General features: G+C 61.7%; 1 protein-coding gene across 1 annotated transcript in view; it reads right to left on the bottom strand.

Moving 5' to 3' along the window:
- Positions 1-132: 132 nt before the first annotated feature.
- Positions 133-10,059, bottom strand: part of LOC100355189 (fer-1-like protein 4) — a gene marked incomplete in the record, with an annotated part of 29,165 nt that continues 19,238 nt past the window's right edge. The window contains 14 exon segments of the mRNA XM_070051895.1: positions 133-1,489; positions 1,575-1,675; positions 1,781-2,061; positions 2,463-2,704; positions 2,874-2,972; positions 3,935-4,020; positions 4,433-4,581; positions 4,932-5,086; positions 5,389-5,559; positions 5,757-5,884; positions 8,032-8,145; positions 8,234-8,374; positions 8,447-8,547; positions 8,639-8,681. Of these exon segments, the coding sequence (XP_069907996.1) occupies positions 1,285-1,489; positions 1,575-1,675; positions 1,781-2,061; positions 2,463-2,704; positions 2,874-2,972; positions 3,935-4,020; positions 4,433-4,581; positions 4,932-5,086; positions 5,389-5,559; positions 5,757-5,884; positions 8,032-8,145; positions 8,234-8,374; positions 8,447-8,547; positions 8,639-8,681 (2,016 nt within the window).

Genomic DNA, 10,059 nt, shown 5'->3' with positions numbered 1-10,059 from the left:
GCCTCTGGAGCCTCCTGTGGGCCTCCCCTGGCGACCAGACAGACGTCCGTCCCACAGCCCTGTCCTCGTCCCGCCTCTGCTGTGGGCTTCAGGCCTTTCAGGGTCAGCCTCAGGTCTCAGATGGACTTTCCAGGGGGAGCTTTCTGGAGCCACCATGGCCCCCAGGGCCAGCATCCTAAGTACAGGTTGGGGCTTGTCACCTCTTTAGGGACAGCTCAAGCTCAGGTTGCTCCCTGCCACCCTGGGCCACCTGAGCCTCCTGCTCGCTGACCCTGCCCTGTGCGAAGCCCCAGGCTGGCTCCCGGTAGAGAGTCCATGCAGGGCCTTGGAGTATCCTAGACAGAAGCAAAAAACCACAAGCAGTGGCCACCCTGGAGCAGAGCCAGCAGCAGACCCCTGCTCGGGACCTCCCATTAGAGCCCTCCCTGCTGGGGAAGAACCAAGGCCCAGAGGCCTGTCCGCTGGTGCGGGATCCAGGGACTGTAGCAGCTGCTCAGGTGGCCAGATCCTGCCGCAGGGAGTTTCCATGTAAGGCCACAAGGGAGCAGCAGTGGGGACAGAAGCCAAGGATAACAAAACCTCTGCAACCTGAGGTCCAGGCACAGGAGCGGAGTGGCCTTGGCTGTGTGATGTAATCTCCGAGGATCTCAGGATCCCGAACTTCTTCTGGGGCCCCCTGTCCACCCACAGCTCTGAGGGAGGCCCACAGCTAGCTTCACCCCACCCTGGCCACGTGAGCCAGTGCAAGCCAGGCTCTGAGAGGAGCAGGCAGGCTCCCTTCCCGTGTGGCTGTGGCGGGGGGGAGGTTGCTGCTGGTCCTGCGGTTCCAAGGCCTGCAGGTGTCCCCGAGGGGACAGCAGGGCTGAACCAGAGGCAGCATTGCTGGTGTGGGTGGCACTGTCTGAACCCTGAAGCCAGCGAGCCAGGCTCTGGGACTTGCAGGAGCACAAGCCAATAAATTCCCTTTTTGCTGCAGCCAACTTGGGTTGAGATTTGTCGTCACTTGGAACCCAAAGTGTCCTAACAGGTGCGGCCACTCAGGTTGGTGAGGGACAAGTTGCAGTTCACAGTGCTTAGCTGTCAGGAACAGCAGACGCCACCGGCAGGTGAGGTGAGAGGGACCCCCCACGGCAGGTGCAGGGTGCACTGCCCCCTGCAGGTCCTCCGGGAACAGTGGGAACATCTGGGACCCGTACCACCTGCAGGAGGCGGAGTGTCGGGCAAGCACCTGAGGTTTATTCAGAGAGCCCTGCTCTGGGCGGGCGCGGTGGGCGGCCGTGCAGCTCAGTTAGCGTCGGAGGCCCTGTGGAGGGGGCTGAAGATGGCCTGGCTGATCTGGCCGGGCATGGTGTAGAAGACGAGGAGCAGGAAGACGGTGACCAGCGCCAGCAGCAGCAGCAGCACCAGGACGCGCCAGTAGCGGCGCCAGATGAAGAAGGCAAACGTCTTGAGCGGGTTCACAAACCAGTTGAAGGAGGTTTTGGGGCGGCTGTTGGGGAGGGAAGGGGTGTGAGGTGAAGAGGAAGCTCCCGCTCAGGCCCTGGCCGCCCGGCCGGCCGCCCCGCTGCACTCACTTGGGCTTCTCCAGGGGCTCCGGCTCCTTCCGCCCCTTCCCCACTGGCCGCTTCTCCGCCTCCTCCACCGTCAGCAGCTCAAACTCTGCCTCCACCTTGCCCTAGGGAAAGACCCTCCTGCGTCGCTGGGCACAGAGGCCCTGCTCCGGGGCGCTGGCCCGGCCCCGGCCCCAGCCCTCCTGGCTCCCTGGCGCGGCAGCACCCACTGTGAGGATATAGACGTTGCCTCCGGTGTCCGTGAACTGCAGGTCTTCGGGCCGGCCCTTCCTCCTCTTCCGCTTCCTTTTCTTGCCAGCCTGAGCCTCCCGCTCCTCCCGCTCCACGTCCTCGGCCTCCCGCAGCTTCACCACGGGCCACCAGCCCCGCAGCCGGCGGCAGCGGAACAGGTTGCACCTGGGCACTGCCCCGTCGCGAGCCAGCCTGACTGAGCAGTGCTCCGCGTCCCGGGCCCCCCGCACCATGTCCGGAAGCTGCAGCTCCAGGGACCCTGCAGGGAGAGCTCGCTGGGTTAGGCAGGGGCGGGGAGGCAGCACACCAGCTCATAAGCTAGAGCCTGCGAAGTCAGCCTGTGCCACGCAGGCCACAGCGCAGCCCGTAGCAGGTTGTCACGTCCCGGTGGGAGAGGGCCGAGGCCCGGGAACAGGTTCACAGAGCAAGTGGCCATGGGGTCAGGGTGCAGGGTGACGAGCTTTCGTCACAAAGGTGCACTGCGGCAGGGACTCTGGGTGGAAATCAGGGCGACTGTGGTCAGGGCTCAGTAAACCCGGCAGTAGGGCAGGCCTGGTGCTGAAATCCCAGGATGCCAGCCATGTGCTAGAGTGGGGAACCAAGGACGAGGGCGGTGCGGGCCGGGCAGGGCAGGTGTGAGGTGGGGAGGCTGAGCCGTACCCAGGAAGTCGTTGGCGGAGATGCGGTCGTAGTCCCAGACCTGCAAGACCAGCACTGCCGGCTGCCGGAACTCGGCCTCCTCCAGGGCGAAGGGTCCGGGCCGGCGCCGGACGCTCACCTCCCGCTCGGTGGGCAGGTAGTTGAAGCGGAACACGAAGCGCCAGTTGAAGTTCCCCTCCCCAGTCAGGGAGTTGAAGTGGACGTCTGTCTCCTGCTTGTCATGCTCCAGCCCCTTCACCCAGCTGTGGCCCGCAGGGGACAGGCCAGGGCGGGTGGGCATCAGGGCTGGAGCACGTCTGGTGCCCAGCTCCTCACCCAGCTCTAGGCGCCACAGAAGGCACGGGGGACAGGCCTGAGCCTGTGTGCCGCACCCCTGGGGCCACAGCCGTTGCGGCCTCCCCGCAGCCCTACCTTTTCACATAGATGTCGCTCGACATCTCCCCGGTGAGCGGATTCACGTCGTCCAGAACCACGTCTTCCGTGTTCCAGATGACAACTCGGAGCTCGTAGCTGGGGGTGGGTTAGAGTGGATCAGGCTCTGGGAGGGGCCCTGGGAGAGGCTGCCAGCGGCAGGGAAGCCAGGGACACTGATGTTCACTGGGCAGCCGGTGACCAGGACGCCGTGGTCCCAGGAAGGTATCGCTGGCCTCCCCAGCCACGGAGCGTGGCGCCAGCAGTAGTCTGCTGGATCCACAGGGTTTGGAATTGAGACCCAGAGCTCGAGCTAAATGGTTCATTGACTTTGAACCCCAGTGACGTGACGTGACGTGCAAGCTGAGGTTCTGGGGTGCAGGACAGTGGGAGACTGGACATGTCTCAGGCACAGAGGGAGGGGCTGTGAAATTCTGGGTCCTGCCCTACGGGGCCCCGCCCCTGGCTGGCATGGGGCAGCTGGGAGTGCTCATTTCCTCCAACCCTGCATCAACTTCCGCCTACTTTTTTGCTCCTAACCCCCACTCGCGGGCCAGTCAGTCTGATTCTGGTGGGGCAGGTGCTACCTGGCCCCGGGACAGGGGGGACATCACCTAGGACTGGCCAGTCCAGGGGACTGCAGCCACTCCCCCCCCCCGACCACAGGGGCACAGGGATCGCTCAGACGCCCGCAGGTCTGAGTCGGCCCTGAGGTTTCTGCTCGAGTGGACGGGAGCAATCGTCTGAGACGACGTGGACCAGGCACTGTTAGAAGCCAGCGTGTCCCCATACTGCGAAGGCTCCCCGGGAGTGACACGCGGGCCAGCAGGGCCCAGAGGCAGCGTGTGGGCATCCGGCCTTGTTGGAAGTGGCTCCCCCGCTGTGGTGCGCCCCTCTGAACAGCTCACGTTGGAGGGGGTTTACTCAAAGGTGCTAGGACTCATGTCACAGGGGACAGACACCCGGCTCGGTGGCGGATGCCACAGGGGAACGAAATGGGTCATTGACTAAGAAGCCGCAGCCCCCAGGGGTGCTGGGCCTACAGGCGGGGGCCCTCTCACCTGATGGGCTGCCGAGGCTTGATGTCAACTGGCGGTGGGGCAGGCACGTCTCGAGGAAAGATGTCAACCCACATGTGAAGGGATCCCTGGGGGCACAGGGCCAGCCCAGTCTCACCAGGGTCCCCACCTGCCCTGACAGCCCTGTGGGAGAGGAGCTGAGGCCATGGGGGCAGGCCCTGGGGGATGAGGGTGAAGGAGCAGTTTGGAGTGGGGTCCCAGAGTCAGATTGAGGGTACAGGGACAAGGTCCCGGCAATGGAAGGTTGTCAGATTGGATCCCTTCTGATTGGACCCAGATCTGAGCCTTAGTGGCCCGGGGGTTGGGGGGGCCTTCCTGCAGGATAGGAGTCAGGGGTGGCTTCAGGGGTCCAGGATGCAGGTCCCAGACTGGCACGGGGAAGCTGGGCACCAGCGACAGGAGCCGGGTGCCGGTCTGGGGGAAAGGGCACCCGGGATTCTGAGAGCCCCGGGTTCCGCCCTGGGTACGGACCCTCCTCACCTGCAGCAGCCCTGGGCTGCGGGGATGGTAGAGGGGCCGCGTTTCCACGTGCTCGGGGACCAGCGGGAGCCCAAGCTCCGGCATCTCCTGCCAGCGCCGCAGCACCAGCAATGCCTGGGCCTCCTCCAGGGCGCTGCTGGCCCCGCCACCTGAAACAGGAAGTGTGTGAGCCGAGGTCCGGCACAGCTGCCACCTCTCCTGCTAGGCGGAGGCAGCCTGCGTGGGCGGGCAAGGTCCCGGAGCGGGCGCGCACACGCGGGGGCTGTGGCAGTAGCCGCTTCCCAGGGGGCATGGGCCTTTGCATTGTCCCAGTGCGGCCAGCAGAGCGCAAGGCCGGCTGTGCAGGGTGCTCCACGCAGCGACCCTGGGTCCAGTGGCGTCACTGGGGCTCTCACGTTCCCCACCAGTTTTCCCACCACCCAAGAACCTAGTCACTGGAGGAAGCGGGCTCCTAGGGGCCACTCTCCCTCCAGCCCGCCCAGCAGGGAGAGGCTGGTACCTTGGGGCAGGGTCTCGGGTGGCGTCAGGAAGACTTTGCTGCCCACCTTGACGGCCCCGGCTCGGTACTCGGGGGCGGGGAGGCCGCAGCGCTGGCATAGCCCCGCCAGGATCTGCGCCGGGCGGAAGGCGTCCCGCCATGCGTTGTACCCCTCCCTGCAGGCAGGAAGCAGGTGGCTCAGCTGGGAATGCTCACAGCGGGGCCGGGGGTTCTAGGGGAGGTGGGCTAGTCCCCAGCCAGGGTAAGGAGGGACTTCAGAGATGCGTGCCGCGTGCTTCTAGATGTCTCAAGAGGTCAGGTGACTCACTAGCGTCTCGGGCAGCCCCAGCTGCCAAGCCCGCCTGGTGGCCACTGAGCTGTCACGTCTGGCCTGGAGAGGAGCCCCCTTCTAAGAAATCACGGGTTCTGCAGATGCACGGCTGGCCGGAGGCCTGCCACGTGGCCCTGCCCGACTTACATGTCGTACTGGGAGGCCAGCCCGCAGTTGGCCCGGTGGTGGCTATAGAAGCGGTTTTCCACGTCGATATGGGTCTCTCCGATGAGGTCGTCAGAACCCACGAGGTCATGGTCAAACACGGCCACGGTCAGCTCGGGCTCAGCCGGGAGAGAGATGCTAAGCTCCAGGACCCTGGCAGGGAGGGGGCGTAGCTGAGGACACCTCCCTGCCCCAGGAGGCAGGCTGGGGTGAGGGGAGGGGTCGGCAGCCTCTTGTCCATCCCCCACCCCCACGCCGGCCAGGCCAGCTGCCTAGGTGACAGCTCTTGGGCCACCGGGCTGGATGGTCAAGTTGCTCCCCCACTCCCAAGCCCCAGGGCCCAGCCTCACTCTCCAAAGATGGGGTTGAGCTGCTTGGGGATGTAGCGCTCCTTGGTGTCCTGCCGCTCCTGGCCGGCACTCACCACCACGTAGGGATCCGCTTTGCCATTGGGGTCCGCGGGAGCCAGGTTGGTAGCCTAGGACAGGATGGAGTTGAATTGGGAGCAGCGTCATTGTCACAGCCCAAGGTTACCCTCGCTGGACCTGACCTCACGTTAAGTGCAGGCTGGCAGTCACCAGGGGGCGGACCCGCTGAGAGGTGGGCAAATGACTTATTTTCCGTTCAGTTCCGGAGTCCTTAAGTCACAAATAGGTGTACAGACAGACAGTGAAACCAGTGCCAAAGCACGCTCCAAGCCTCTTCCTCTGGCTTGCCCGCTCCGTGCCCCAAGCACGGAGTATGTGCCATGCACACAGCCTGGAACCCGGTACCCTGCCTTGCCTGGTTGCTCCCACAGTGCACAGGAAGGAGCCCTGCCCGGCTCTGCCCTGGCTCCCTCCACTGGGTGCAGGTCTGGTGCTTGGAGGTGCGGCTCTCCTCCTGGGAACTGGAGCAGGCACCCAGGCGGCGGTCGGCAGCTCCGTGAGCCTCCCCATCACGAATGAAGCAAACCCCAGGTATTTTAGGGCACTCCTGGCCTTTGCCCCTCTGCAACTCCTTACTCTCTCGGAAGCTCAGCACCACACTGAAGACGGTTCAGAATTTTACACAGCATGTTTCGTGCCCAGGGAGTGAGGCGGACTCCAGCCCTCAGGAGTGGGCATTCCCCTCCCCCAGGCAGGTGTCCCACTGGCTTCGTGGCCTGTCCTCACCCCTGCCTCCCTGGCCCTCGCCTTCCACCCTCTGCCACTCACCCTGTGGAGAAGCTGCCTCTGGTTTCTGGTTGGCCTTCCTGCCCGCCTGTCACACACGTGCTTCCGCCTTCTACACAGCAGGCTGCGGGCGCCCCTGCCCTCGCTGTTTCTGGTTTCTAGCCCCTCCCTGCCTGGTCCGAGATCTGCCCTCGTTTTCACAGCTGTGGTCACGCCGTGGTTCGGGAAGCCTTGCTTCCACGTGTGGGCAGTAGTAAGAGTTTACATTTAGTCGTCTTTCATTTTTAGAATTATGTGTGTGTTTTTTTCCCCCAAATGCCCAATCGCTTTTGAGAGCCATTGTGAAATGTTTGAAGCGGCTAACTTACATTCTAGTATTTGAAAACTAACATCTGAAGTCCTCAGATGCCTCCTTATGTCGTTTCTTTGACTAATTTTCCCCCGACAGTTTATTTTTGTGTAATTTTGAAGCGTGAGCACCCGTCCGCTTATTTACATCTTTGGAAATGGTGAGGCCAGATCTGGGACCACTGTGCGCCCATCTCTCAGCTTTGAGCTTTCTGGATCTCTAAGCAGATCATAGCAATTCAAGCCTTAAATCAACGAGAAGGCCAAACGTGAACACCTGGTTCTCAGGACGGCACCCGCCTTCTGCCTCATCCCCGGAATGGAGGCGGCTCTCCCTCGCCCACCGCTCCCGAACACCTGCCACACCCAGGCCTCAGGGCCGCCCCCCCCCCCACCTGGCACAGCCCATAAGGGCCCGGCTCGGCTCAGGGTTCAGGCTCAAGGCAGCCTGAGCGGCAGGGCATGTCTTCTGCCCGGGCTCCCACTGCTCTTATTTGGAGCCTGCTGGGATGTCCCTTTCTTATGCGCTTAGCAGGCATTTCCCGCCCCCCCCATCCAGCATGTCTACAGGGGTTCTATCCGGAGGTTATTGGAGACTATCTGGGTGCCACACTGCTGGAAGTGTTTTTTTTGCACTGAGGTTCTTAGACCGTGGTAGAGCAGTGCCAAAGGACGTTTCTTCGGGTGACGTCCTAAAATCTCTCCATATGAAAGAGAAAGCCCAGCACCCGCTCTGATGGCGCAGGGCGCAGCAACCCGCTCATCCCCCCCGCTGCTGTGGTTCCTTTAGGGAAACTTCCAGGTGTGCCAAGCCCTGCAGGAAGCCTGCAGCCGTGGAGGGACTTGTGCCGAGGTCTTGGCGACAAGCACCGGAAGCTCACGATTTGGAGCTACGCTCAGCCTGGAATGGTGGCCCCCTCCACGGAACCGGAGCCACGGACAAGGGTCAGGGCACCTCCGCCCTAAATCCTGTCCACCACGAGCTGCCCGGGGCCTCCCATTTCTGATGCCGCAGAATCCGACTCTGCGGACCCCGCGGCTGTTTCCAGAGCCTCTGCTCTGCGGGTCGCACGTCCGTCTGTCCGTCCGTCCGTCCAGTACCCTTGCTGGAGGCGGGGCTCACCTTCACGACGTACACTCTGACCAGGAGCTTGAGGGGCCGGTTCTGTGGGATCCCTCGAGAGATCTTGGGCTCAGAGGACACTGCCTGTGCCTCCGGGTAGATGAGGAAGGAGCCCTGGGGTGGGGACGTCAGGAAAGCCCCTGGTAAGAGAGTTTTCTCCCCAATCCCTGCTGTGAGCACCCCCCACCCCCCATGCACGTACCTTGAACTTGCCCACAAAGCGCTCAGACCCTCCTTCTTCTGCATCTCCGTCCCCCTGGCCCCCTTGGCCACGGTACAGGGGAAACACGTTCAGCCAGTCCTCGAAGTGGTCAAACTCTTCCTCCAGGCACCTGTTGTAGATCTGGCGGGCCGGGGCCTCTGTGACAGCCACACGCGCCGGCTCCAAGAGCCCCACCCCCCAGCACCCAGTTACCTTCAGGGTGGCGACAGCTTTCTTCCGGGGTGCCGAGCCCTTGACTTCAGCCTCCCCCTGGTCTTGGGCCTCCCCTTCCACAGGAATGAGGTTGATCCCACCTGGAAGCAGCAAAAACGCCCTGGTCCCAAACACCGGAGCGGGCAGTAGCCTGGACAGACGGAGTGAGCGCAGGAAGGGGCAGTCTCTGACCTGAATCCCCGGGGTCGTCCATTTCATCCTCCTCGAGGCTGGGCTGAAATCAGAGGGCAGGTCAGAGTGCTCCCTCCTCCCCCTCCGCGGTGCACCTCTTGTCCGGGATGGGGGGTGAGGACCCTAATTCATGCTCCAGCTCTGACAGGCCACGTGCTGTGTCAAAGCTGAACCAGGACAGTACCCACGGGCTGCGTGTGGCTACTGAGTGTTTGCAATGCGCCTGAACGGAGACGTGCAGCGAGTGGGAAATACACACCACATATACTGACTTGGGATAAAATTAGAAAGTAAAACATCTCATTAATTTAGATAATGACTATTTGTTAAAAATATCACACTCTGGGGGGCCAGCACTGTGGCGTAGCGGGTAAAGCTGCTGCCTGAAGTGCCAGCATCCCATATGGGCACCGGTTCGAGTCCTGGCTACTCCACTTCTGATCCAGCTCTCTGCTATGGCCTGGGAAAGTGGGAAAAAAGATGGCCCAAGTCCTTGTGCCCCTGCACTCCCATGGGAGACCTGGAAGAAGCTCCTGGCTCGGATCAGCACAGCTCCAGCCGTTGCAAACAACTGGGGAATGAACCAGTGGATAGAAGATCTCTCTCTCTCTCTCTCTCTCTCTGTGTAACTCTTTCAAATAAATAAATCAATCTTTAAAAATCACTTTGAATAGGCTAAATAAAATATACTATTAAAATTAACTTCAACTGTTTTTAGTTTTTTTGTTTTTTTAAAGGACAGCGAGCGAGCAAGCTCGATCTTCCATCTACTGGTTCACTTCCCAAATGCCCACAACAGCTGTGGTTGGGCCAGGCTGAAACTGGGATCTCAGTCCCATGTGCAGTAGGGACCCAGTACTTGGCCATCACCGTTGCCTCCTGGGGTGCACAGCAGCAGGAAGCTGAAATTGGACATGGAGCTGGGACTTGAACCCAGGTACTCCGGGACAGATTGTGGCACTCCCAGCTGCGTCTTCACCGCGCCACTCGATGTCTGCCCCAGCCTTTTATGTTGTACGTGTGGTGTGTGTGTGTGTTACATTGTGTGTGTGCGTTTTAACTTATTTGAAAGGTAGACAGAGAGAGTGAGACGGAGATCTTCCATCTGCTGGTTCACTCTCCAGTTTCTTGCAACTTTCAGGGCCAGATGAAAGCCAGGAGCCCAGGCATTCCATGCAGTTCTCTCATGTGCATTCCAGGGACCCAACTCCTTGAGCCGTCACCTGCTGCCTCCCAGGGCGAGGACTAGGAGGGAGCTGGAGCCGGAAGTGGAGCTTGTTCTCGAACCCAGGCAACTGCACGTGGGATGCAGGTGTCCCAAGCCGCATCTCAACTGCCTGCATCACACGCCTGCTCCCTTTTATGTTTTTTTTTTTTTTTTGAAATGTGGCTGCTAAGAAAGTTGAAACGACACATGTGGC

The sequence above is a fragment of the Oryctolagus cuniculus genome, chromosome 11, assembly GCF_964237555.1.
Source record: "Oryctolagus cuniculus chromosome 11, mOryCun1.1, whole genome shotgun sequence".
Taxonomy (NCBI): domain Eukaryota; kingdom Metazoa; phylum Chordata; class Mammalia; order Lagomorpha; family Leporidae; genus Oryctolagus; species Oryctolagus cuniculus.
Note: the sequence above shows the minus strand (reverse complement) of the source record. Positions and strands in the feature narration are given on the sequence as shown.